At 48.5% G+C, this 26,816-nt stretch overlaps 7 protein-coding genes across 7 annotated transcripts; 2 read left to right on the forward strand and 5 right to left on the reverse strand.

Annotated features, from left to right (window-relative positions):
• Positions 1-633: 633 nt before the first annotated feature.
• N7446_008501 (uncharacterized protein) lies at positions 634-2,217 on the reverse strand (the record flags this gene model as incomplete). Its single annotated transcript, XM_058517246.1, has 4 exons — positions 634-645; positions 705-846; positions 905-1,312; positions 1,367-2,217. 4 exons carry the CDS (start codon positions 2,215-2,217, stop codon positions 634-636), a joined length of 1,413 nt encoding a protein of 470 aa, XP_058370892.1.
• A 1,052-nt stretch (positions 2,218-3,269) lies between these two features.
• atmA (DNA-binding protein kinase TEL1) lies at positions 3,270-12,390 on the reverse strand (the record flags this gene model as incomplete). Its single annotated transcript, XM_058517247.1, has 7 exons — positions 3,270-4,253; positions 4,345-5,406; positions 5,465-5,855; positions 5,902-10,737; positions 10,793-12,142; positions 12,205-12,247; positions 12,312-12,390. 7 exons carry the CDS (start codon positions 12,388-12,390, stop codon positions 3,270-3,272), a joined length of 8,745 nt encoding a protein of 2,914 aa, XP_058370893.1.
• Positions 12,391-12,945: 555 nt separating this feature from the next.
• On the forward strand, positions 12,946-18,370 carry N7446_008503 (nuclear pore complex Nup192/Nup205 family protein). Its single transcript, XM_058517248.1, has 6 exons — positions 12,946-13,160; positions 13,249-15,354; positions 15,375-17,552; positions 17,613-17,768; positions 17,816-18,084; positions 18,133-18,370. Exons 1-6 carry the CDS (start codon positions 12,971-12,973, stop codon positions 18,184-18,186), a joined length of 4,953 nt encoding a protein of 1,650 aa, XP_058370894.1. The 5' UTR covers positions 12,946-12,970; the 3' UTR covers positions 18,187-18,370.
• A 1,161-nt stretch (positions 18,371-19,531) lies between these two features.
• On the reverse strand, positions 19,532-20,308 carry N7446_008504 (uncharacterized protein; the record flags this gene model as incomplete). The annotated part of the gene is made up of 1 exon (XM_058517249.1): positions 19,532-20,308. The coding sequence occupies one exon, from the start codon at positions 20,306-20,308 to the stop codon at positions 19,532-19,534; it is 777 nt and encodes a 258-aa protein (XP_058370895.1).
• Positions 20,309-22,023: 1,715 nt separating this feature from the next.
• N7446_008505 (putative cyclin-dependent protein kinase complex component) lies at positions 22,024-23,433 on the reverse strand (the record flags this gene model as incomplete). The annotated part of the gene is made up of 3 exons (XM_058517250.1): positions 22,024-22,308; positions 22,373-22,665; positions 22,710-23,433. The coding sequence occupies 3 exons, from the start codon at positions 23,431-23,433 to the stop codon at positions 22,024-22,026; spliced, it is 1,302 nt and encodes a 433-aa protein (XP_058370896.1).
• Positions 23,434-24,244: 811 nt separating this feature from the next.
• pre3 (proteasome core particle subunit beta 1) lies at positions 24,245-25,174 on the reverse strand (the record flags this gene model as incomplete). Its single annotated transcript, XM_058517251.1, has 5 exons — positions 24,245-24,569; positions 24,619-24,894; positions 24,955-24,969; positions 25,043-25,088; positions 25,135-25,174. 5 exons carry the CDS (start codon positions 25,172-25,174, stop codon positions 24,245-24,247), a joined length of 702 nt encoding a protein of 233 aa, XP_058370897.1.
• A 327-nt stretch (positions 25,175-25,501) lies between these two features.
• N7446_008507 (alpha/beta hydrolase) lies at positions 25,502-26,589 on the forward strand (the record flags this gene model as incomplete). The annotated part of the gene is made up of 4 exons (XM_058517252.1): positions 25,502-25,638; positions 25,690-26,202; positions 26,256-26,381; positions 26,430-26,589. The coding sequence occupies 4 exons, from the start codon at positions 25,502-25,504 to the stop codon at positions 26,587-26,589; spliced, it is 936 nt and encodes a 311-aa protein (XP_058370898.1).
• Between the last annotated feature and the right edge of the window lie 227 nt (positions 26,590-26,816).

Raw genomic sequence — 26,816 nt, forward strand, 5'->3', positions numbered from 1 at the left:
TTCGGGTCCTCGATACTCGCGATGAAATCGAACGATAATGTCGTTTGATGGAGAAAGCAAGAAGCAGATTCGGCTTTGGAAGCCGTGGAAAAACGGAGGAGACTACGCTGGTTGTGAGAAATCGGAGGAAGTTTTGGCTACATTTTGTGCTTGCAAGGTCGGACATCTATGCTCAGTCTGATGCATAACAGCTGACCAAAATTGGAGGCGATGTCTTTTGTGAGGGCTGCGACGGTTTCATCGATTGTGAGGCTTACGAAATCGGGAAAGGAACAAAATTGATCTAATCATTGACAGGCAGATAGAATTCTATCGAGACATCAACGCGCAAAGGGCAGATGAAGAGAGATAGAGCGCTGATCTAAAACCATAACCTATTCGTCTCAAATTCTTCTATCCGTCTATGAGATATGCTACTACAGAAGACTACACAGGCTGATGCATGCGTAGATAACACAGAACCCCAAATGATAAGAAGTTAGCATGAAAATCCTTGGTCAAACACCCAGAAGTTTCCTATCGAACCCAGCTTGCATGCGTACCAGGACAGCCGCATGACAATGGGGAGCTTGAGACCCAGAACCTGTCCAAGGAAAGAAAAGGAGAGCCGTGAATGCCGAGTCGGCGCTCCAATTAAATTACATACTTGAAAACGTCAGCAAAAAAGGAACTTTCAATATCTCGGATTGCCATTATGAACTTACTGGAATGAACAAGTACGGAACTTCTCGCTCATAACGCTTCCAGGCCTCGCCGTACTTTCTCCGGCATCTGCTGATATCCCTGTTGGTGCGGTGGATGATCATAACCATGAAAAAAATGAAATAGAACCAAGGGAATGGGCTCCTATCAATAAAATATTAGTGGAAGTTCTTTCACATATTTTAGCACAAAAAAATCTTACTTGAAACCGGTGATCAGACCCCAAGACATAGAAAAGAACATGTCGGGGACATAATTCGGCTTTCGGATAATTGCGAACCAGCCATCCACCATGATGTGATCGCCGGTATCTGTCTCGATTGTCTTGGGGTTCTCAACAGCTTGCCATGGCACTTGAGGGAAAGTGTTCCGCTTAACGAGCTGGCCCTTTGCCTTGTGACGAAATGCGTTCTTCTGGCCATTTGCGCTATCCCACATCCAATAGAAGAAGATGTACAGAGCGGAGAATACTGCCAGGGCGTAACGGTTCCAGTGATACTCGGACGGGTGGTGGTTGGCCAAGTAAAGTGCGCAATGGCAGTAGGTGAAGGGCACACCGGCCAAATTCCAGAATGTTAGCAAAAAGCCCAGCTTTTCAAAGTACATGTCCCTGTTTAGTGTGAGCTTTCCTGGAAGCATTGTTCCATAGTTATTATTGACTCACCAGCTGGTAATAATCATCTGCTCAGCTTTAGCACAAGCGTTGGCGTACAAGTAATGAGCGCCAGCCAAGAAAACCACTTCCGCAGAGACATAGCCATAACTTTCGTATTGGCGAGCAGCCACAGAGCAGGTGATGAGGAACAGAATGAACCACGGAATCCGGACCTCGTAGAACATTTTGAAGTCCAAAATACCAATACGGGGGTTCAGCTCAGCACCTATGAAGAAGTCATAGATGGGAGAGCCGGACAGTCTGTGGGTTCGTCCGCGGACGATGGCTTGGATGTAGACGATGAAGCTGTTCAGGAAACCAGACAGAATAGCAACACTCATGATAGGCCCAAACTCATCAATCAACGTGTACAATGGGAAGATGCCAGTAACATGCAGGACAGCAGCGATGGCGAGTGTAGCATAGAAGCTGCAATATGCAGAGCAGTAGTAGGGAAGCCTCTTGCCGCCTTCGTGCCTCAACGGCCGGCCAAAGTTCGAAACACCGGGCATGTAGCAGTACATGACTGCCTCTAGGATGAAGAATGTCCAGAAGGTTGCCCATGCTTTTGCGGTTGGATAGGCTCCCTCGTAGACCAACTGGCACAGGTGACGCCCAAAGTCAGCCCAAGTCTGGTTGGACTCGGGCAGAGGAAGCATCCCATCGTAGTATGTGGCTCCAATCCACATATACCACATCAACAGGGGGGAGCCAGTAATCAATAGCATTGCACCAAGCGAGCCGCCAAACTCCAACTCATCTGACGCGCCATCAGTGAACTTCGTTGCTGGCGTTGATCCATTCTCTTTGTCGCCCTTAGCTTGTACGGCCATAGCAGGGTATCTCTGTTTGACAGCCATGGCGAACGAGGTGAGTGAAGAATGCACAAAGATGTCTCAGTGGAAAGATATTTATCCCCTGGTATTTATTGCAATGGAATCAGGTGACTATTTGTAAATCTAGCTTCTATAGTAGGTAATCCCCGCTGCTAACTTAATGCAATTTAGCTCTCTTTTTGGAGTAATCTGACTTGGCACTTACAGGCAATGCAGATACCCCACCTTATAGGAGCTCCTGTGACATTTTGCGACAAGTTAGGCGAGATTTGGTGTTGAGAATTTGGGGGGGGGGCAATATAATTTTGGATTCTGACTGCGTTTCGGCGAAGCCTAGCCTAGTTCATGCATTATTCAGGGGTAATACCGGCTCTAGGGGCTCTTTCAATTTCAAATCTAGATAGTTTGTCTTAGAGATGTATAAGCCAGTTAAAGAAAGGCAAGACCGAAGAAAAACTAATCTCAACGCCGAACTTCCCCACTAATAGTGATGGAGTAGCAGATGCCAAGATTCTGGGCATCTCATCAGAAGAGAAGTCTACCAATAAAAATGGTCACATTATGCGAGGCCGGTGTATACCTACATGGCGTATACCTACAGGGCATATACCTACAGGGCATATACCTACATTGAGTATATCTACATGGAGTATACCTACAAGTAGGTATTCATCTAGCAGTAGTCGCAAGGTCCTAAGTAATTGGTCTCCAACCCTGATGTATTTTACATCAAGAACCGAGGCATATACTTGAGGCTCTCGGACCCACCGAGCAGAGGCAGATCAGACACTTATCAGGATGACTGAGTATCAATTGGAACAAGTTTACTACCCACTCCTTAGCTTGCAGCATCTATGTAAAGCTGCTACAATACAATTGCATATATACTGCCTTTCCTATTCGGAGGAGGATGTGGATCTTCAGGGAACGAGGCTCACATTCCAGACCAGTGTAGTTTCGGCCCTTCTTCTTCCTTGAATATAGTCAATGAATGCCAAAGATATTCGGGGTCATAACCTATGTATTTTATGCAAGTGATATATCCCATCGCATTAACTAACTCTATTTACACCAGTTCAAGCATAAGACGCCCAGCCACAGTATAGCACAGCAAGATTCCTCTCATCAGTCGCTTGCTGAATCAGTTCATTGACAGTAGCAGTGACACTCAGAGTCTTACTCAACTTCTTGGCTACGACAGTCAAGGCTCGATCAGCCTCACTGGGCTCGTTCCTCGAAGAGGTATCGGCCACACCAGCACCAGGCAGTAGAGGAGGCCCATCGCCAGCTTCTTGATTATCTTGCATCTTTTTCATACGCAGGGGCGAGACAGTCCAGCTGTACAAGGGATCATAGCGCAGAACATCGAGGATGGTCATGATGCTATACGATTCTTGGCGGAGTGCCTCAAGGGTAAACTCACAGCAGCGCCGGAAGACACCTTCGGTCTCGGTGATGCCAAATCCATCAACTAGGTCGCGTGTCAGACGGAAGGGGACTACTTCGGGAACGGGCAGGATGCGGCCTTGTTCAAATGCAACACCAAGATCGATGTGCACGACTTCTCCGGTCTTTTCGTCCAGTAGAATGTTGTGTCCGTGCCTATCACCGAGACCCAGAACGTGGCCGAGGATTGAGATTGCGGCTGTACTCCTAGTGTAGGAAAGTCGCTTGCTGAACCAGTCATCTGGGTTGTTGAATTTCTCCATGAAAAAATATTTCATCACCGGATGGAAATGCTCGGTCACTTGCCGATAGGTCCTGACGCGTTGCTCAAAGGATCTGGTCTGGACATCGGCAATGTGTTTGCGACAGGAATTGGGCTTCATGTCCTTGGGGAAGTACTTTTGATGGGCTGGCATCAGGTAGTCGTGTAGGGGAATGGTGTTGGGGACGAATTCAATGATTCCCGCATTGGAGGTCAACGGAAGAACCTTGTAGGTCCGAATACCTAGCTTCCGTTGGCGCGTAGGCTGATGGTCTTTCAAGAGACTGCTAACTTGCTCGAAAACTTGTTCCATGATGGCGTCTTGACGCAGGTCATCATTTCCTCCCTTGTACTGTTGATTTGATCAGTTTAATTCTATTCAACGTGCAGGAAAGAAAGCATCGGAATATAGGGGAAAAGACAGAGAGAGGGAGAATATATACCAGCTGTTTGTAGCGCTCGCCGTTAGAGGCAACGGCAGTGACAATCTTCGGCGCACTGACGCCAGAGGCAATGGTAAATTCGGGGGAAAACTTGGCAACCGTCGGAACATGACTATAGTCACAATCCACGCGGAGTTCAATCTTCATAGTAGGTGGTGGCAGTTTATAAGTGATGACATCTTGTCCGAGGCGCTGTCCAGTCGCGAGGGTTTTCAATGGAACTTTGGCGCCGCTCTTGAACTTGCTGTCTGGTCTGTCGACTGCGAATCGCACGTAGCTAATGTTCACATTGTGCACAGCGACCCAAGTGGGACCAATCTGGCCGTCGCTTTTAAGACGATCCACAAGCTGGTTTGCAGCACGGAAGCGCGAGACAGACGACTGATCTTTACCGCCCTTCGACTTGCTGCTGGCGAAGATTTGATACATTCCGTGGAAGGGGTGCTCGACGCATATCCTGAAGACCAATTGCGTGAGCAGTCTTTGGAAGTCATCAGAGACATCAAGCAAACGAGAGGATAGCTGGTTCATCAAAGGTGCAAATTTGCGACTTGGTACCTCATCGAGGTATCGGGAGACAGCCACATTTGCTGTTTTGATGTCTGACTTGTCGAGCCAGAGTGCGCAGAAACGTAGAGCATCATTGTTGTAGGTATCACTTTCTCTCAAACAAAGAAGGTAATTTTCGAGACATTGTTGGAGGAACGCTTCTCGGCTTCGCAGCAAACGTTGATACTCACGGTCGTCAAGGTCGAACCATTGTTTCGCTTTAGCACGGTAGTTCTTCAAATACTCTCTCTCCTTGCCCGTGGCGTTCTTCATCATCTCCTCGAGGCCAAAGACTTCTTTCTCCTTGCGGTCACGAAGTTGCTCCACTCGCTTGAAATCTTCCAGCCCATCGGGATTCAAGAGCTGCTGATCACAGAAGGTTGCAAATCCATGATAGACTCGCCCAGCCTCTTCACCGTCGGAGCTCCCTTTGAGTTCTTTGACTGCAGGGTATAAATAGTCTCGAAGAATAGAGTCGGGCTTTTCCAAGCGTGCCTCAGCGACATGATGACCCTAACGCAAAACGAATTAGCCATATGCTGGGGATTATCTGCATGAGGATGAATTTTACCAAAGTTACAAGCAGTTCAGGCCGACTGAGTGGAATTGCTTGGTTGTGGAGATCGTTTTGGCCCTTCAAATGCTGAAGCATGCGAATTGACGCTGTCATTTCGCCTTGGTCCCAAAGAACATTGGCAAGGTCGAATTTTGCGGCTCCTTCAATATTCATCCCCAAAGCTGCACATGGCTCGGCAAGCTTCGAAAGGTTCATTGCAGATTTTAGTGATGCCTGTGAGATGCCATGACTTCTAGTCACTTCCAGCGATTGCCGGATGACTTTCGCCTCTAGCAACCGGGAATCGCCGAGACTCAGCCGTGATGATGATTTGAGAACATCATTTTTCCTGACCGACGAGAACAATGCCTCATGCCATGACAAGATTTCGCCAACCTCATGATAGCTACCCAGGTTAGCATGCGTCCAATAACCGCTATTCAAATACTCACCTTTCGGTTTTCAGCCAGCTGCTTCTCACCATTATCTTTTTCCATTCGGCCTCCATCTCTTCAGGACTCGCAGAGTGTAGAGTATCACTGATCTCGGTCATGATTCCAAGTGCGCGCATCGAAGTGCGCAACTGGATGGCGGAACGACCGTTTTCTATGAGAGAATCAAGGGTAGTCAACAGCCCTTTTTCGACTGAGCTGGTGACCTCGAGCAGAGAACCAGATGAGTTGAGACCCTGGAAAGCTCGGAAGACGGTTGCTGATGGCGATGTATCCAAGGGCGAGACTGGAATATCCCAGTTTTGAAGGCTGGTGGCTGCTTGCAACATGCTATCAACTGCCACAGGGGAATCCTTTGTACCACTGGAAGCGGAAAGCATTGTGTTGGCGATTCCCTGGAGATTTGTTGCATTCAGTGCCTTCAAAACTCCATAAGAGTCTGCACTGTCTGACATCTGTATCCCACTATCATATTGCGCACTCTGGAACAGAAGATTTTTGAATCCAGAGCCTTCGTACTCCAACCGTTCCATCACGCTGGTCAGCGATGAACTTTGCTGAATACCATAGAACAAGTCCGGATCATCTATGTTCTTGAAAACATCATGAAGTAGAGCAGATGGTGGCTCATATTTGACAACAGATGACCGACGGGACCCTGAAACCACCTTGGAGGCCTGAATTTCTAGGAAAAGAAGAGAAGTTTTCTGCAGCCCGCAACGATGTGCCGCAGAAGACGCATCTCTAAAGTCGATATCAAGCCATTTATCGCGTTGGACAATGGTTGATTCATCAGGAACGGGTTGGTTGTGAAGGTAGAGAATGCAGCTTATCACAAGCTGTGCGTGAGGTAATGTATCCTCGCACACCTTGCACAAGACCTCTTTGAACACGGCAGAAACAGCCTCTCGAGATTCTCCCTTGTCTCCCTTTGCTTGTCTCTCGGACAGCAAGACATCGTGAATCACATAGGGCAACAGCTGTACCGCCAGGCCAGGGGCGGCGTTGAGGATCTTGCGAAGAGACCCGATAACAGGATCATCCAAGGCAGCAGTCGACAAAAGCAGAGAAACGTCACGAGCCCATTTCGCAACAGGGATCCCAGATGGGCTGATTAGTGCCTTTTGGCACCTTTTCTCCTCCAGGGTTGATAGGTCTATGGCAGGGCAATTGTACGGGCTCCAGATGAGTGCTTTCATCAAAGATTCAGGTATCACATCGCCACAGCCTTGGAAATCTGGAAAGTTTGCTATGTTGCTGATAATGAGCTGCAGAGTTCGCTCAACCAAGCCAGCTTCGAGATGATTTTGATTGTGCAGCATGTCACAAAGGACCCGAAGAATCCTGGCTTTGGAGTGGCAGAAAATATCAGATGACAAGCAAGACTCAGAATCCTCGAACAAGGAGAGATCCTGTTCGCGCAGGAGAAGTTGATTGATCTTGCCAGTGGCAGCAAAGGAACGGCCGATGACCCGGGCAGCCCATAGTCGATATTGAGGCCCGCCATTGAAATTGTGCAGCGTATGCCACAGGGAAACAACATGTGAAGCAGGGTCCACATCTTCATTCAGGGACCTATCATCAGCATCAGAAGTCCCAAATTCAGGACATAAGAGCGAAAGAACAAGATCAGCTACAGGCCTGCTGAGCAGCGATGTTGCAGAATCGCGGTCTTTGAGCACTTCGAAGACCAACTCTTTCCCGATGTGTCCATCTGCGGAACTCTTAGATGTGGAAAATTGCTCAGCTAGGCTCACTAGCTTATCAAACGACTGTTTCGTCTTCGTGTCCCAATCCGAGGAAAGCAGGTCTCCAAAGAGTCCTACCAGCCACTGATAGAATTTTTGGGTATTTGACTGCACCGTTCTAAACTGACTTTCCTGGGTCGTATTTTCCGGAGACGATAGGAAAAGTTTGCGAAGAGTAACCAGCGTTGAGACAGCAGTTCCAGCAGTGAAACCTGGATTATCTTGGAGGTATGGTTTTCCTTTTTCGAGCAAATACCAGAATATTCCAAGGGCATCTTCAGAACAGTGAACGTCACTTAGGAATGGCCGTAGGGAATTGAGCGCCATTTCTAGTGGATAGTCTTGAAGGATCACGGGACCAGCCACACACACAAGAATCCGTATTTTGCGGATGACAGAGCAAGCATGAAGTGAGCCAAGGGCAGGATGTATCGATTCAAGAAGCGAGCGACAGACAAAAGAAACCAGTGATGGCGTCCATATTGATTCAAGTTCGAATCCAGTGCGTTTGCAAAGGAACTCGAGTTCGTCCAGCAGATATCGTGCTCGGAACGAGGGCTGCTGGTTTGCGGGCAGCACATTTCGAGACGCGCTCTTGCTGACGATCTGCGTCTGGATATCATGTGCGTAGCCAAAGCTAGCACGCTTGGAAAATGCTCTTTCAATTTGGTCGTAGTAGTCGAGGGACTTGAAAAAGGCCGCAACGATTGACGGAAACCGGCTTTCGACCTGTGTCATGAACTGGTCTGCGCCTAGCAGCTTTCTAAGCTGAACCTCCACTCCTTTGGGTTGGCTGCCTTGCCCTGGAGGGGTACTGATATCCCGCGCAATGCTGTATGCCTCTGCCTTGTGGAAAGAGCCCACTAAGAGTTCAAGATGCGGCACGTCAAGATGTTCCGCCAATTCAACTGTCTCCTGTTCCTTGGCGCGCATCATCATTTGGCCAACGATTTCGTCTTTGACGTCAATTAACATCTCCCGAAGGTTGTCGTATCCAAATATACTGAAGGGCATCGCCATTACGCTTTGAGTCTCGGTCCAAGTGTACAGTATTTGAGACGAGAAAAGACGGAATAGTTCCTTGGCATCCCGCAGGCCAAGGCTCTGGGAGACAGAGACAATGCATCTTTCAGCGTACCACAGAGACGAAGAAACTTGAGCTGGGGTCTCGAACAAATGATAAATACTTCTGCGCAGCAATGTGTGCCACCGAGAAGCCAGTTGGGAAAGCACAAAAAGGCGGACTGCGATACCTTCGATCCATTCTGGATCACGAGGCAAGCTTTCTAGAACGTCATCAAAGATAGCGTCATGGTCTCTGAGGAGGAAGCGCTCAAACAGCGTTGGGATGAATTTGGCAACGGTGAACTTGACCTGGACGTCTCCCTCCCGCAGGATGGTGAACAGACTTGTTCTGGGGGAGGGAAGAGACTGCTCATTGCCGTATGAAGGGGAAGTGCTCATGACACCCCGGATGAGTTCAGCCAATGCAATGTAGGCTTTTGGAGCAGCTCGTTTGCGGACCAAGAGCACTTCAATGAACCAACTATACAAGTCCATGGCCGAATCCTTCAAGTTCTCATCGGGCCCATTTGTCCAGGAATTGACAAAGCTGGTCATCATGCGAATGCAAAGGCAATGCGAAGCTTCACATCGCTCCATTTCATATGACTGTAAGCATTTTTCACCCAAGTCTTCCAAGATGGACAATAATTCGGAAGGCGCCAAGTTTGAGCAACGGCGATAAATCTCGGGTAGCAAGTTCTGGGCCGACAGGAGATCAGCTTCATCGAGGCTTGTCAGGTAATCAACAAGACCTGTTCCCCGTAGATGACCAGAATTTGGGTCTGCCTCAGCCTTTAAAAACATCGATATTTGGATGGTCACACATAGTTGGAATGTGATGGGATCTAGGAACAACGACGAAGCGTTCCGATTCGTGGAAATGATTGTTTCATGGATTGCCAACTGAGCGTGATCATTTATCAACCGGTCATCCAAATCCATAGGATCGTGACCTTCGGAAGTCTGAGCTTTTGAGTCTTGACGAAGCTGCTCAAGGACTTTGGAAAGTGGAGTAAAAAGCTCCTTGAGACTACCCCGAATAGTAGAAGGAGTACCAGAGCTCAACAAAGGGCCAAGAAGAGGTGACAGCAATTCTAAACATGAATGAATGTACCTTAATTCATGCATTGCCAGGAAATTGCATATGGCATTCCATAGGGCCCGACAATTTTGCTGTAAATCTTGCGATCGAATCTGTACCGACTGGGGGAGGCATGCCATGAAAAGCGAAGTCACAATACAAAAAGACGCCAGGATCTGCAAGTTCTCTGGGGATATAACTGATCTGTCCTCGTTCATGACGCGCCATGCCTGCGAGAATGTCTCACATCTCGCCCGAAGCAAATCCAAGATCACTATATCGTCAGGGTCTTGCCGAGAGGATTGTTCCAAATACCATGATTCATGCGGGACCCAGGGGTTGGCATGATGAGTGGCAGTGGCAGAATCTATATGGAAGGCATATTCCAACAGCTCGGAGTTCTCATGGAAAAAGAACCACTTCCGAGTTATCATGCCCGTTGCACCTCCCGAAAAGCTTCCCGAAAGACCCGTCAATTTGGTTGATTGATGTGGAGAGATAGAGAAAGGTCGGTTAGTGCATGATGAGAAGAGACCCAATAGGTCCAAAGGGCGAGCGTACACAGCTACTCGAGCCGTTTGAATGCGATCAGTCACGGAGCCAACAGTCCAAACGTCTCTTAACCAGCCACAGATCTGCATCGAAGCCTTCTGGGCTGATCCAGGATCTAGTTGTGTCCTCGACTGTGCAATGAACGCCCATAGTCTCAGTGATGAGTCTGATATGGCAGCTGGTCCATTCAAGTTGGCAGAAGACAAGATTGAACGTGTCGTTTCCATTGCATCAGAATACTCCAATAAGCCGGACTGGAGCACCACATTCATCAGACTACATGCAGCTCTTGATGTGACTGGGGAGGAGAATGCGCGCACAGTCAAGTCGACCACTCGTGGCCAATGACTTTGAAGCTCCGGCGACTTTGCAGTCGTCCCGCTTGCAATACTGGTTGTCTCATAATTAGCTTGAAGCGGTGGATCCAGATATGAGAGGAACATACCTTGCCAGAGCAACCATTGTCCAGGCCGATACAGAAGCATGGTCGTCGGTGATGCTTAGCACTAGCTGCTTAAAGAAGGAGACTTTGGTTTCTGCGTCGAGCTTTGGTTCAACGAAAGGCACAAGCTGTAATGCACAGATTCTTCGGGTGCTTGGTGCAGATATGGAGTCACGAAGAACATCCTGAAGCTCAGAGCTGAAGCGCTGCCTTTTGTTTGAATCTCCGCGTGGTGACCCAAGGTTCTTGACACGAGTATTGATATCATCTGAGAGCTTCAATAACTCTGCAATGATCCAGATGAGGGTCCAGTTGAACTCCGATTTAGCATTTCCGAGACGAGGTCCATATATTGGCCGGCTCTGCTCTGCAATCGCATTCGCATTTTGGTAGAAAATTATATCGTCGATCTGTAGGGCCTCTTTTTCGGAACGCTTCACATACTCAGAGTGGAGTGAATTCGCTAACACTTCCACATCATGCGCCAAAGATTCGGACGGATCTCTCCGAGCTGTATCCACCAATATGATAATGGACAGCATTAAAGTGACAAGTAACTCATCTTTGAGGCCCTGTAGCTTGGTGGACGACCATAGACGTCGGATTACTGGAACCAGGCTCAACAAAGATGAGCGGACAAGCTCGGTCTGATCAAACATGACTTGAGTAATGACTGCATTGATGCTACTGAAGGCGAGCTGGTGCGTATTCCCAGCTACGATTGAGGGTGACGTAACAAAATCAACCAGTCCATGAAGGATGCTATTCGCTGTGTTTTGAATAGGAGGGTGGAGGACGGCTGTCAGAAGTTGGATACAAAGCACGAGCCCCTCTTGGACATTTCTGTTGCCGCTGTGACCTTCTCTGCTAGTTGGGGCAGGGGTCATTCGCGAGGGGGTCGAACGGCTGTCGCTAGCATCCGGGTCTTCGTGGGCAGACCGATAACAGCTTCGAATGCTTAGCTGACTTTCGTTTTCCCGAAGACCAATACCAGCAAGGCAAAACCTTATAAGGTTTTCCCAGTCCTCCTCATCAAGATGCTCTGCATGTGGACGGTAGCGTAGAAGCGACGCCAAACACTTGGTGTAGTCCGCACTCAGATGGTCCCATAGGCCTTCCCCAGGGATTGGAATGGTTTCAGTGATGTGGTCAACGATCGCTCGGACCGTTTTGATCCTCACATTCCTCAGAAAGAGGTCAACCGCCATTCGGAGTACAGATGCACATGTTGAGAGCCGCGATGCGGAAGCGCTTTTGGAATTCGGCGCGCGATTGAATGCCGACCTTTCTGTTGCAACGAACCGGAATAGTGACTCGAAAATCTTATGGCAGGCTTTATCGTTGAGGGTCTGACTAGCCAAAGGGATTGTTCGCGTTAGTTACCTCGTCATTCGGGGGATTTTCGGGCGGCATACAGCTTGGAGCTCTTTTTGTTCTGCTGAAGAATGTGTTTCAAATCTATGCGTGGCAAAATATCAGTAGTCGCCCTTCTTTGCATGTGGCTTGCAGAGGGGAGACAAACCTGCTAAGCCATCTGAGCGCGCTTTTTGCTTGTCCGATGACAGCAAGCTGATCGCTTTGTCGAGAAATATCTCCGCCATCGCGTCACAGCAGCAGCAGACAGCTAGTGAATCGGGAGGCCTCTGTGCTTCATTCACCAGATCCAAGAGACATCTCGGATCAATCTGTCATTCTGAGAAATCGAGGTTGATAAGCGCGACTTGTGGAGTACAAGCAGTGCGCCATGACCGCCCACGGAGCCTTCGAGCTTGTTTGTCCGGCAAAATCTCAACAATCAACGTTTTAATGTTAACGTCAAACCACGGATGTTTATCAATCGCCTTTTAAGTTATAGGCTTGCTCTATTAAGGCTGATGTCAGTTTTATTCATCCACATACAATCGCAATAATTTCAGCTGCCCTCTTTACAATTGGAAACAATACACATTTAGCCATCAATCAAATTATTCTTGAGGGCAAGATATCTATCTGTCAATTACTCGTGTAAAAGGCGGTGAGGAACCATGGATAAGCGGTAAGCAAGGCGGTAACTGAATGCCGGTGTTGTCCCTCTGAAAAAGTGGCAGTACTTGCTCGCGTTACCGCCCGAGATTTTGATCGCGCTCCACCTTTCTGCCAGCTTGAGCTGCTCTTTCCACAGCTTCTATTCCACCAGCCGTTATGGAGCCCAAAGACACTGAGGGCATTGGTGGCCTTGGTGGCCTGTACTCGGACCTTTGTGCTATCGAGCATCATCCAAATGTCAATCTCGAACGACTCTGTTTCGAATTAGAGGCGCATCTCCCAGACTTCCAAAAGCTCCTCGACAAAACACCAAAGAACAATGCCAGTCGTCAGACTGTCCTCACAGGTAATTGATCCTTCCAGTCCTCTTTGATTGGGTCACCTCTGTTTGCCACGGCCTCGACGAGACACTAATGTTGTTTGCCGTGTTCTAGGGAAGATCAGCTCTGAAGGCAACGAATACGAAATCAACTCGGATTTCCAGCAAGGCGCACTCCAACTGGCCGACGCCTTGAACATCGACGAAATCCAAGCGGCATTTATGTTTCTAAAAGCCCAGCGTGATGGTCTTCTAATAGGCCGGTCCCCTCTGATCGCCGCGCTAATGACGTTTCATGAACACCGCTCGTATGCCCTTAGCTGCCTACGTCTCATCTTCAAACTATCGTTCGACTATGAACTTTCAAGCCTCCAAACCGTCATGCAAACAGCTCTGACACACGTCCTTGGGATCAAAAACGGCCCTCTGCGGCATGCCTCAGAATTTGCCCGAAAGGCGTTGAAGTCCATGAGTGACATTGAGGAATGGATATCACTTCTTGGGGAGCAGCTCCAAAAGGCCACCACGCTCGACCAAGAACTTGATCCAGATATCATGGAGGCCATTGAATTTCAACAATCCTGCTTGCAAGAACAGCATGAGTCACTTGGGGCGATCGTTTGCTACGTGTTCAAGGGGTCTTTCACAAGCAGCGAAGATGTTCGTTTCCTTGTTCAGCAATTAAAGAAAGAAGACCGCTTTGACGGGCTCCTAATACACTACGTTCCTGCCATAATTGCGTCCTTTTTTCAATATGGTTCTCCAGATGGCCCAGGAGCCGTTGAGAGGGAAGCACGGGATCTGAACCAATTCATCACCGCAACCACTGATCCCCAAGGCTGGAAATTGCCGAACTTCCACGCGGCTGTCACCGCTCTGTGGCTTTCAGTCTACAGTGGATGGTATTTTGACGGTGCCCTGCCTTCGAGTGTCGATCTCAATATCGATGTGGAGAAGGAATCAGAAGAGCGAACGAAGATGTTTAAGTCTTCCCTTGATGACGGAGCACTTGACTTCATGCTTTCCATCTGTGCCGCTGTCAACAATAAAGAGTGGGCCGATCCCGCTCGAAGCGAACTAGTGGCCTTGCTGCTGAAGGAGAGTGTCGTATCATTGCCACAATCTTGTGCTTGCTCTGATTTCATGAAGGAACTTCTTATGGAAAACTTTGAGGTTTTTATCGAATCGTGTGTTGCAAACATGCCTGACGCGGTCCGGCATTTGAAGTCGGAAGAGGACTCCCAAAGATTGGACCAAATCACTGCCCTCAGAGATGGTCTCAGCTCTAGCCTTCACCGTGGCTTAGTAGAGGTGCGGACTTATCTCGAATCTTTCCTCATGATCATTTCATTTGCCTTTGAACGCCGTGCTGAGGCAGCTCAAGAATTCTGGGCTGATCCTGAGAGCAATCTCTATGGCTTCCTTCAATGGGCTTCTAAACGACAGACTGTTCCCCGAGTCAGCGCTTTCTGTGAAATGCTTTGTTCAATCTCAGAAGGGCCGGAAAATGCAGCTGCAGCACACCAGTTCCTTGCAGAGGAAGACAAGTTCCTGTCTTCCAAATTTAAGCGATCCACAACAATGAACTGGTCGCAAATGTTTGCTGAACTACAGCTTTATGCGTCTCGTGTCACCGAAAAACCGAACTCAACTCCTTCGCAAGGCTTCGTCGGGACGTTCTTTTCACGGAAACCGGAGCCGGTGGAAATGAACGAGCCAGAAAGTCCCGTGATGCTAACATGCTACCTTCGGCTCATGGGTCATCTATGTAGTCAGAGTGAGCTTGTTCGAGACTGGATGTTACAAAACCAATCATTCAATGTAGTCAGTACATTGTTGACTCTGTGCAGCGGTCCCATTCCATCGCATCTCCGAGCAACTGCCTTCACGACACTTTCAGCGCTGATGACTGACAAGACCTCCGCCGCTGGCCATCAGATGTGGGTGGCAATCGATGAGTGGTTGTCTGGCGGGTCTATGAGTGCATCAGGCAATGGTAAAGTGCCTTTGGTTTCCAACCTCCCTGTGTGGCATCAACAACAGGCCTTCAAAAAGATTGGAGAGAGCTTCGACCAGACGAATGCGTTTGTCGTTCTTGTCAATGCACTCTTTACTCCTCCCACTGACCAGGTCAACGATGGCATGTCACTCCCTTTTCCGGCGAATCTAGGTGGTTCTTATCGGATGCCTGGTGTCGGCCCCTACATTGATTTTATCTTAGGTCATGCCTTATCAAAAAAGTTCAGGACCTTAACGACCACCAGTCCCGTCTTCTGACCTTCAACTGCCTAGACTTTGTGGTGTCAAGCTTGAAGTCATTCAACGAAAACTTAGTCTTGGCCTTGAGCGAGGCATCTGGGTCCGATCACACGGCGAATGCTTCTTTGGTGTCAACATACGTTGTTGCCCATCCCTTTGCCCGCGTGGTAGAGTGGCTTTTCAATGAAGATGTTCTCAAATCTTTGTTTGCAGCCTCTCACCAAGACACTGCAGAGCTTTGTATGGCGTCACATGATTCTGTCGTCGTCTTGACCTTGCTCCGGAGCTTGGAGGCAATGAATTTGCTTCTGGATCTTCAGTCGACATACTTAAATGTCGTCAAATCGATTGTTACCTCCCAGCTTGCACCACACAGAACAAACGTGGCCAATTCTTCGCTTGCCTCATTTGAAGACAGTGTGTTGAGCAATCTCACTCTCATTCCATTGCTGTGTCTTTATTGTAGTACAGGGCATCTGGACCTTGCGATTACATCTATGCAATTGCTGGAAAGGCTCACCAGCTCCCGCAAACTCAATAAAATGTCATCTCTGGAATCTGCCCAATGGCGATCCTCGAACAAGATTGTCGAGGTGCTTGCATCCGAGCTCGATGTGGACAGTGTATCGAAGCCTTTGGTACTCCAGATGACTCCTGACATCAGAGAATTCGATTATGGCCCCGAGGCAGCCAGCTACGTCCTTCGAGAAAACCTTCTTGCGCTTCTGAGGCGATGCCTGGGAACAATCACAGACCGTCCTACAGTAGCTCATCTTCTCCTTGGCTTCAAGTGTGTGGGATCTACTCTTGAAACGTCAAGTCAAGGACTATTTGCGGAACGGATGTCCCTTTTGCATGCCATTGTGGACTTTTTGAAGGAATATCCCGAGGATCTTGATGGTCTAATTGTGTCGTGGGTTGTGTACCTCAAACGCATGGCCTTCGAAGTGCTGAAGCATTTGTGGTCATCAAAGCTGGCAGGCTTTGAAACCCTTACTGAAATGCGATCTCTGAATTTGCTCCAGGTCATGTTCGCTAAACAACCTATCATTGATTCGAATACGGCCTGGGGTGGCTACAGTGCTGAGATGGATGAATTCTGGATCTCAGACTCGGCAAGGGCCATGACAGAGTTCCTGCTCTATCGTAGCTACTTGTTCGAATATGCGGCCGCAGAAGTACGGTCGACGGCCAAACTGGGATCGCAAGCTCTGCATTCCCAAACAATGGCGATTTTGCTTGGGAACACTGTCATGGAAAACGGTCAACCAATTCAAAGTCAATCCGTGTTTGACCTCTTCGATTTCGCGGATCTTGGCGTTTTGCGTGATTTCCAGAAGCCTACGCTGTCTTTGCTTGACGACATATCTGTTCAAGTGAAGTACAATCCAAAGGATGGTAATATGGACGAATACAACGTGGATGAGTTTCAGGCACTGGTCCAAATGCGGGATTCAGAATTGTCCGCCGGTGGAAACAAACAGCGATTCAGAGCGGAGGTACTTAATTTTGAGCAATTTATGACTGCGAAAAACCATCATGGTCGGATCCAAAACACCCATTATGCAGCTCTCAAGTCTTGGACAGAGCTCATTTCAACTATGATTGCTTGCTCCGACGATGACGAAGGAGTCACCCCTGCTTTCATGCTGCACTGTCTCCAGTTGATACTTCCTCAGCTTGAGGCTGCCACTGATGATGATCTTCCTTGCGCTCTAGAACTGGCAAAATTGGCTGAAACATTGATTTCTCGCAGTGGAGATGTCATTAATGAAAAGCTCTACCACCTTTTCCAGATTTGTATTCAAGGCATCAATTTGGCAACGGGGAATGTCCTGTTGAGGGAGACATTTTACATGATCTGCTCTCACTACGTCACACGCATCACAACATCCGACACCAACAAGGGCCTACGACGTGATAGCCAACGCGCCATTACAACGTGCTGCCCCGCCCTCGTTGAGACCATCTGCGATGATGCCTTAAATGGCCAAGACTCGTGCCGTGCGTCCGCTCTCTTGCTCTTGAACGGCCTGGCCGTTCTAGATAGCCAGACTGATTGTGTTTTGGCAAAGCACATTTCAGAGGCGAACTGTCTGAGTCTCTTCCTAGATTCTTTGCGGGCTCTTCCCATTGAACTCCGCAGAGCCCAGGGAACCGGTAAGATCTTCTTTTCTTTGTTGAATCAGTCGTGACATAACTACTAACTGATATATTCAGATACTCCTGCGCTCATAACTTACTATGTGTCACTGCTTTCTCTACTGCAGCGGTTGTCTCAGACCAAGAAAGGAGCCACATATATACTCGACGCTGGCCTCTTCCAAGCTGTTCGTGCTTCGCAACTTTTCGCTGCTGATCCAGACATTGGCATAGGTAAGTCTACCCCCCACCGCTTCGTGCTGCCTTACTGATCTTCTCAGATATCGACAATCCTGATGCTCTTCAGAAGTACTACGACCTACTTTTGTCAGTCATGCGCGTCATCGTGTCTGCTGTCTTTTCTCGTGGAATACAAAACCAGCAAATCATACAACAGACCCGCATCTTCCTGGCCGAAAACCGAGCTTGCATGGTGGGTGTCTTCAAACGATCTGCAAGGATTGGAAACACATCCAACGAACATCAGGAGACTCTGCGCGATCTGGATAAGTCGTTCATGGCACTTGTCTCAGCAACTGGTTTCACTGAGGTAAGAAAGCATCCCAATAAATGTTTTATCGTAACTAACTTGCTGTAGGCTGAGGACCAAGAAATTCAGCAGACTGCGCAGCCTGCTATGATGTTTTCGTGATTTTTATGGTTACCTGGGGCGAATTGCATGTATCATTATGACAAGGCGCGGAGTGGAGACGGTTTTTCAGGTTGAGCGATTATTACTATGAATTGAATTGCGTCTCACATTTAACCCTGCCATATGTAGAAAGACACCAAAAAAAGGATGCAAAAGGAAATACGAAAGCTGAGGCAAACAAGAAGCAAAAGTGACATATAGACACAGGCAGATGTGCACAGACCACCACCTTAATTTACCTTCTTCCAACTTCCTCTTCATCCTGTTTTCGTCTCCATGCCCCTCAACTTGCGAGAACACATGATGATAAAAAGAGAAGAGAAAAAGAAGAAGTAGGGATACCATCGGGTGCACGAAGAAACAAAAGAAAATTAGCAAGTTCTTGGATTGGACAGCATGAACTTACCCTCGCCAACGAGGCGAGCCAGTAACAGGTCTTGCTGCCCTCCATGTGCTCACAGGCAAATATGTACCCAACATTGGGTTGTTACATTCGATGCATTTATAGCAGGAGGTCAGCCGATTCGAGGTCACGATTTTCGCTAAACAATTGCATTGTGAGCTCATGAAACCAAAATGATTGACAAACTTACCTCAACCTTCGTCCGTACAAGCCACATCCCACTGTCTTCTGCTCGCTCACAGGGGGATGCCATCGATTCGAGAGACCGAGTCGAGGTGTCGATTGGAGAGGCCGGATCGAGATGTTGGTAGACCGAGTCGAGGGACAGATGCCCGCTAACCATTTGCGCTTGTTAGCTCATGACACAAAAATATAGACATACCTCAGTTGTTTGCCGCAAAAGCCGCATCCTACTGCTTTCCGCGAGTTCACAGGAGGATGCCATCGATTCGAGAGACGGAGTGCCGAATGTCGGGTTGAAGCCAAGGGGATATTGAAACCTCCGCGCGCCCACCCCTCCTTCCCCCAAAAGAAAAACAGAAAAAAAAAATAATGGAATGGCGTGGTGACTCGCCATCTCAAAAAAAGACAAAAGAAAAGACAGGATATAATATAAAGAAAAGCAGAGAAAAAAAGCACAAAAGAAAACGCAGGGCAAAAGTCCAAACGCGCAAAAAAAAAAAAAAAAAAAAAAACAGAGAATGCATGTTTTTGGGGTTTTTGGGGGGTTTCGGTGTAAGAGTATAATGAGCGAAGACGAGAGCTCAGGGCCCAGAGGGTGAAAACACAAAAGAAAAAAAGAAAAAAAGAAAACAGAGAAATGCATGTTTTTGTGATTGTTTTTTGTTTTTTGATGTTTTTTTTGGCGTTTTTCGTGGTATCCGAGGTATTCATGTAAAGAGCGTTTAAAGACCGAAATCGATTCTATAAGTATGTGAGAGTTCAGAGTCCAGACATGTTCATCACCCCAGTGCGGAAGACGTTGAACCATCCAGCGATGGAGGAACAAGCCCAAGACATGAGAGAGGCCTCTTGGCGTACTGGTGGAATGGCGATGGCGGGTGTAGGACGGTGAGAAACGAGTGTGACCTCAGGCTGGAGGTTACCAGGGACTGATCTGAAGAATTGATCGCTTGGAAAGTTCAAAGACGATTTGTGGTCAGACGAGACGGTGAGTTCTCCATGCATGTTGCGAGAGGCATGTGTGCCTGTAAGAGCTGAACGAGTGATGACAGAAGGAGGTCTGTTGGTCAGTGTGTTCGAGAAACCGAAAGGAGTGGCGGCTGGTCGAGATTGGTTCATCGATAGAACTGTGCGATAGGTTCTGATAATCCTGGAGGTCCGATTTTCGATATACTTCACGTCGACAAGAGAGCGTCTCCAGGAGAGCGTCTTGCGTGGTTTGGCCGAAAGGAGTGTCTTGTCCGAAGATCGACACGGTGGCAAAAAGGGCACATCGTCTGGTCGAATCTTGAGAATGGATCGAATCGGAATGGGAGACAGAGGGGGGATCCACTGCTCCTTCGGAAGCCAGCGAACGGTCTTCGAAGGTTTAGTCAGGGCCGTCGGAGAAGAAGAAAGTCGAACAAGAGAGATGGGAGAAACAGGGGGAATCCGCCGCGCCGAACCAAGAGAGCAAACTCTCCTGGAAGGGTTGGCCAGGGCCGTCGGAAAGGAAGGAGAAAAATGGGGACGTGAACGAAGATTGTAACGAGGCATGGTAGCTGTGAAACAAGAGAATGGGAATGTTTATGAAGAAGCAGTACTAGTTCAAAAGCCAGTGGCATGAGGAGAAAGAAGAAGAGGAATCAAAACAGAGGGAAATGACAATAAATACAGCAGCCAGGGCACCATGGCAACAATAACAACAACAGAACAAGATGAGGAAGGAACAGCTGGATTGTACTGATGCTATACAACTACGAGAAGGAAGGTGCCAGAGTTGTTGCTAGGCAGCGGACTTAGGGCTATCCATGAATAAGTACTTCCCATTTCACCTCTATTGCCCAGACCACCCAGGTTTGACTTGCCTCGGTTCTATCCTAGGCAAATCTAGTGAGACGGAGAGAATCCAGCTCTTGTAGGGTAGTTCAGAATGATCCAAGGTGGATATTGGTAGAAGGAGATGCATGAATTGGTAGCAATTTACATGAAGTGATTACGAAATAATGAGCATCTGAATGAGCAGCTGACCGAGTATCTGAACGAGTACATAAACAAGACACATAGCCCGAGTAAAGCTTCATTGATTAATATATTGTTTAAACACTCGGTTAAATGCTTGATAAATCTACAAATCAGCTACCGTTCAAAAATACATGGGAATATCATTTGTGCATATTCTAGATTTTCTCAGTCTTCCTAATGTGAAATACTTTGTATACTCAGTTCTGGGCTGTACACTGTCAGAATGAGTAGAGTTCATATCAAATCAAGTGATTACTACCAATAGGAAATAACCAAGCAGAAATTGTCACCATGATATATTTACGCTGCTGCATACAAGCTTCTTGCTCGAGTTCTCTAGTGGTCATTAATCCTTTCACGGGTAGAAATTATTCATTGATTACAGTAGATCAATGACTGCTGTTCATTTTTATAGGCGCTTCAGTTTCTATCTTCCCTTAGCAATATATAACGTTATTGAATACCTGTTCAATAACTGGTTTAGTAGCCTTCCAAAATAAGTAAGATCTGTGGCTCCACTTGTCCGATGATGAAGATACCCATGGATACTTCCTGATGTCACGGGCCACGAAGATACAGAAATACAGAAACCTGACAGTATACAGCACAGACATCTCCCAGACTACAAACCTACAACTACAACCGGCGAGAGACAGATCGAGAATGCACCAAATTGAACAATCATATTAAGCAATGGCTAAAAACTACCCAGAAAGGAGTAATAAGTTACCCTGTAACAAACTCGCGATGCAAGAAAGGACCAGCATAACGCCAACCAATGACGGAGATAAGAAAAGAAGAAGAAAAGAGAAGATACAAACAACACAGCCCCAATGGAAAAGAAGATCCAGTAGATCATTTATGTATAGAAAAAAAAGAGGCAACGCAGAAGGGGAATAGCTGTAAGGAAACAACCCGATAAGCCCGGCCAGCTGAGAACCAAAGTCTATACAAGTCGTGTCGTGTAAACGCGCTGAAGGAGATCCGGAGAGAGATATAGGAGGTGGTACGGACTGTGGTTTGGTGTGCCCAAGGTGAGAGGGTATGTGACGTATGTAACGCCGGGGGTCGAAATAGGTGCACATGTTCATGTTCATGTGGGAGGCGTGAGATGGAAGACGGAGCTAGGTGGACAGGTGGATGATAAATCAACGCTCAATCAAGGATAATAGGCTGTGAGATTAATCGGATTGATGGACCGAAGAACTGGAGATATTGTTGAATGACAATTCTGATGCCAGACCAGGCTATGGCGGGGTCGGGGTCTGGCCGACTTCTGGATGGTCGCGGTACTTGTCGCGGGATCGCATGTACATCGCATCTGAGTTTGGATCACGGGCCGGGTCAATGGGTCTCGGTAGACTCATCTGGTGTTGTTGTTGTTGTTGCGTCACAACCTCACGTGCGTAGAACTCTACGAGCATTGTCCCGTATGCCTCCAGCTCTTCGACGGTTATGGCGAGTCGGAAATCGTTTAGGAGAAGGAACTGCAGTTCCAGGTGGTTGAGCTCAACTAATGGAAGACCACCAACCTACACATTCAACCATGGTTAGCTATCTTTTGATACCTGAGTCAAGGGAGGAGGAGCAACCCACCTTTGCGTAACGTGAATTAGTGTAGAACACGTCAGAGAAGAACTTGCTCGCGCAGGTCACACCTGCGATGACCAGCCGATGGATATTGAAGCTATCCACGACAAAGAAATGTGAAAGGGTCTCGGCGTCAGACTGGGGGAGAGACCCGGCGAAATGGAAGAGTTCGACACCTGCGAATCCTGCGCAGCTAAGCCGGTAGAAGATGGAGGCGTCACCATAGGGGAGTCGTGCATTTGTTGAGATGTAGGCGATGCAGAAGAAGGATCTGAATCCTCTGAAGGGTCCCAGCGACGCTGCAGGTGGTCGAGTTTCCCTCTGTTGACCAGCTCGGTCATACGGTCAAAGTAGACCAACAAGCTCAGGAACACCTCGTATGTTGTGGGGCAATATTTGTGTATACGAGTGAGGTAGCTGAGGATTGTGATGCTGGGGACATTTTTGCCGTGGAATGCGAGGACGCTGGTGGCCTGTGGACTGAGGTTTGAGGTGCCATCCGGTGGCGGGATGTGGCGATGGACATGTTCGTGATGCAAATCGTTCGAGGTAGTGATCTTAGTGAGGAGTCCAGCGACCATCTCGATGATCTCCGTGACCGGCATGGAGCTGATCTCGTACTGTCGCTGCGACCCAGACCCGGAGGTTTGCGCTCCTCGCGACCCCACGAGGTCTTCATTGGCGAGACTTTGGATGTGAGACAAGCTCTGGACTCGAATGCGACTCGGAGAATTGACTTCCGATCCCGGCACAGACTGCATTGATTGGTATGTAGGTTGTAGTCGCGGTGAATCCGGCGCGGTTTGTGGATCGGTTGCCATCGGTTCTGAACCGCGATAGGAGGGAGGGTGTGTCGAGTCGGGAGGGAAGGCATTCGGATGGGACGTCATTGAGGCAGGTCGAGAGGAAAAGGTGGGAGGGTCGGAGGCGCGCGAAGCAGAGTAGTTGATGTAAGCCGGTATATCGTTCTGCGGCCGAGCAGAGGCTACTGACGGCGGGGCAGTAGAAGTGGGGGTCGATGAGGCGCGTGAATATGCACCCATGTCCTGTTCCACGAGAGAGCTCATCTCGAGGCTATTCCTGTTTTTCTTGTTAGGTCGAGACCGGGAAGTCTTGGAGAGGGGTTGCTTACGGAGTTGACAAGGAACAAATCAGGATAATCCCCAGAGAAATAGAGAAGGGAGGATCAGCGACTGTCGATCGAATCCATTGAAGAGTGTGTAGCCTAGAAGTGGTGATGTGGCTTAGGTGGAGATGAAACAAGTCCAGATTACTTCATCTATTTCATATACGGAGTACCTGGAGAGAGTAAGTTATCTGTACTAGTAATGTCTAGTCTCTAGTGTTAGAAGTATAAAAGACGGTGTGTACTTTGGTGGCTTTGTATCGGGCGAATAACAGGACGATCTGAACGCCCGTGGTGCCATTGACGCCGGTGATTCCTGTCTGAGCACCTTTTACCCGTATACAATGGAGACTGGTCTGAATATTTCCCGATATAAAACTGCACATCTCCCTTTCTGGGGAGCATGGCAGGGTGCATATGTGAGATGTGATATGTTCTACTCAACATCTGAGCTGTCAAAGGACTGCTGTAGTACACAACTTGGGATACCTCAACTTCGTCTAATGATGTAATGGACCGGGGTATAGGTGTACACGTTGGTTATCCCCCGGTCCATACCAGTCGGCATTATATCCCAGGAGATCCGCTGACCGAGCTCTTCCGACTTCTCGTTCTGGTCCTCACCTCGGTACATTATATATGCCTACGGGCATGCACTAGTGTCGGGTGGCAGTACCTCCGGCATACCAATATTGCACTTGACTGGGATCATGAAACCATTTCATTCGATTGACGCGATATTAGGACTCTTATTAATTCGTCACGCCCGGCCCAGTGTAGCCGTTGTCCGGCAGGTAAAGATGTCTGACGGCGCCGGCCTTGGTCAGGACCACAAGACGAATGACACCACCAGAGCTGCCGTCCCACTTGATAGCCTCCTGTAGTGCACTCCGCACAAAGTCAATACCCTCTTCCTCTGTCATCTGTTCCCGCCAGTGGGCATCGGTATAACCGTAGATGTAGGTCGAGCCCGAACCACCGATGGCGAACGACTGCTTGTGAAGGGATCCTCCCAGGGGTATCGAGTACACCTGTCCACCGTGTCGTGGATCGTATCCGACAATGATGATACCAGCACTGTGGTCTATTAGCATGGATTCGGAGTCCGTAGAGCCCAGCTACTAACCTCAGCGCATCCTTGTTCTCATAGCACAATTCCTGGAAGAGCGACGCGGCCACCTGTGTGGTGGGAGCCTCGTTGTTCGTTACGCCGTACATGTTGAGGTGGTAGGAGACAATGTCTGCCACAGCCTGGGTGTCTGCGGCCGAACCCGAGCGGCAGCACCAGATGGTGTCGTGCACCTGTGTCAATTTGTCGGTGACTCGGTTGGCAATGTAGGCACCGGTGGTTGTTCGGCTGTCAGCACCTAGGATGACACCGTCTTTGAAGTTGATCGCCATGCTGTTGGTTTGTTAATGGGATGCTTGGAGATGGTAATTCGGGAGCTCCAGCTCAACTCACATCGAGGTTCCGAGGCTAGATGAGGAAGAATACGTTAGAATAGGTCCAGTAGCTCTAAAGCAAAGGAGACATCAAGGGTCCAGCTTACTTGACCTCACCAGACTTGAGGTGGTTCATGTCAACGTGAATGCCATCTGGACATGTTAGCTTGGTTCGGCGGATGACGATAGCTCTGCTCACCTTCACCAAGCATTCCTGATGTTCCGTGAGGGGCGACCATTTTGTGCTGCTATCACAAGGGAATAAATGAAAAGGCTACAATTCAATGAAGATAAAAAGCAAGGAAGAGAGGTACGGAAGACGTAGAGAGGTGATGCTATCATGAACACAGGCAGAAGCTCACGCGGCAGGGCGGTGAGTCCCAGCCCCTGCTGATTGAACTATCACGTTCTCCCCGCGAGACTCCTGGAACTTCAGATCTACTTTCTCCCTGGGCTTGCCCTTATTTCCTGTATTCTTCTCTGGTCGCATTGGCCTCTGCTAGTTGATATTTTCCAATACCACAATCTCAGCTTCATCTAACCGGATTCCCACTCTAAACTCCACCATGGCCGAATCACCTTCGCCTCCTTCGTGGAGCATCAGCAACATGGCGAACAGTGCTGCGCAATTCATGCGACTGCCAGTCCTGGCATCATCTGGTCTGGCAGTCGTGGCAAGCGGGCTCCTCTACTTCAAGCAGAAGTGCGCGATTGGCATCTAGACCATGATCTCCGAAGCTAACACTTTGCCCAGTGAACTGATCTACCCCCGGAACGTCCCTGTGGATGCACGAACAAATGTCCCAAGTCCTCGTCAATTCGGTATCACCGACTTTGAGGATCTCCAGATCCCCACACCCGACGGAGAGTCGCTTCATGCTCTCTTCCTGCGCCAACGACCCGGTCGGTTCTCTCGCAATTTGACTGTCTTGATGTTCCACGGAAATGCGGGCAATATAGGCCATCGTGTTCCTATTGCCAAGGCTGTCCAGGATACTCTCCAATGTAACGTGTTCATGCTGGAATATCGTGGGTATGGAATATCAACTGGCGTGCCGGACGAGGCAGGACTGAAGATCGATGCGCAGACTGGCCTAGACTATCTGCGACACCGCCCAGAGACCAGAGATACAAAGATTATTGTCTACGGGCAAAGTCTTGGTGGTGCCGTGGCTATCAACCTGGTTGCCAGTAACCAGGAGCCCGGTGATATTGGAGGATTGATCCTGGAAAATACCTTCCTGAGTATCCGCAAGCTGATTCCAAAGTAAGCTCGAGAGTATCATTCATCTAGTCCCGCCAATGCTAACTTTGATACAGTGTCTTCCCTCCTGCGCGATATCTCGCGCGTTTCTGCCATCAATATTGGAACAGTGAGCAGATCTTGCCTAAGATTACCCATACACCTATTCTTTTCTTGAGTGGTCTTAAGGATGAGCTTGTTCCGTAAGTATCTCTGCTCTCGATTGTTTTATCATCACTAACATCTCCTAGACCATCGAACATGGCCCAATTATTCGCTGTTTGCAACTCCGAGACCAAGATCTGGCGCACACTCCCGGGCGGTGGTCACAATGATTCCGTCGCCGAGCCTGGATACTTTGATCACATCCATTCCTTCATTACTGAGGAAGTGCTAGCCAACAAGGAGTGAACCCTTGCTTTTACGACTTGCTTCTCTTGGGCACTTTTCACGTCTTACTTTTGACCTCTAATTTAATGATCGGCCGGCGAGAGAACGGCTGATATAAATCTCTGGTTTCGGTCCTCAATACCTAAGAATCAATTGACTGGCACAGTCAATCATGACCATGATACCCCCAACCACGCAACCAAGACACGAATTTCACATTGCATTAATTCAATGATCAGGGTTCTACC

Source organism: Penicillium canescens, assembly GCF_028828765.1.
Source record: "Penicillium canescens strain IBT 15451 chromosome Unknown utg000005l_segment0_segment0, whole genome shotgun sequence".
Lineage (NCBI taxonomy): Eukaryota > Fungi > Ascomycota > Eurotiomycetes > Eurotiales > Aspergillaceae > Penicillium > Penicillium canescens.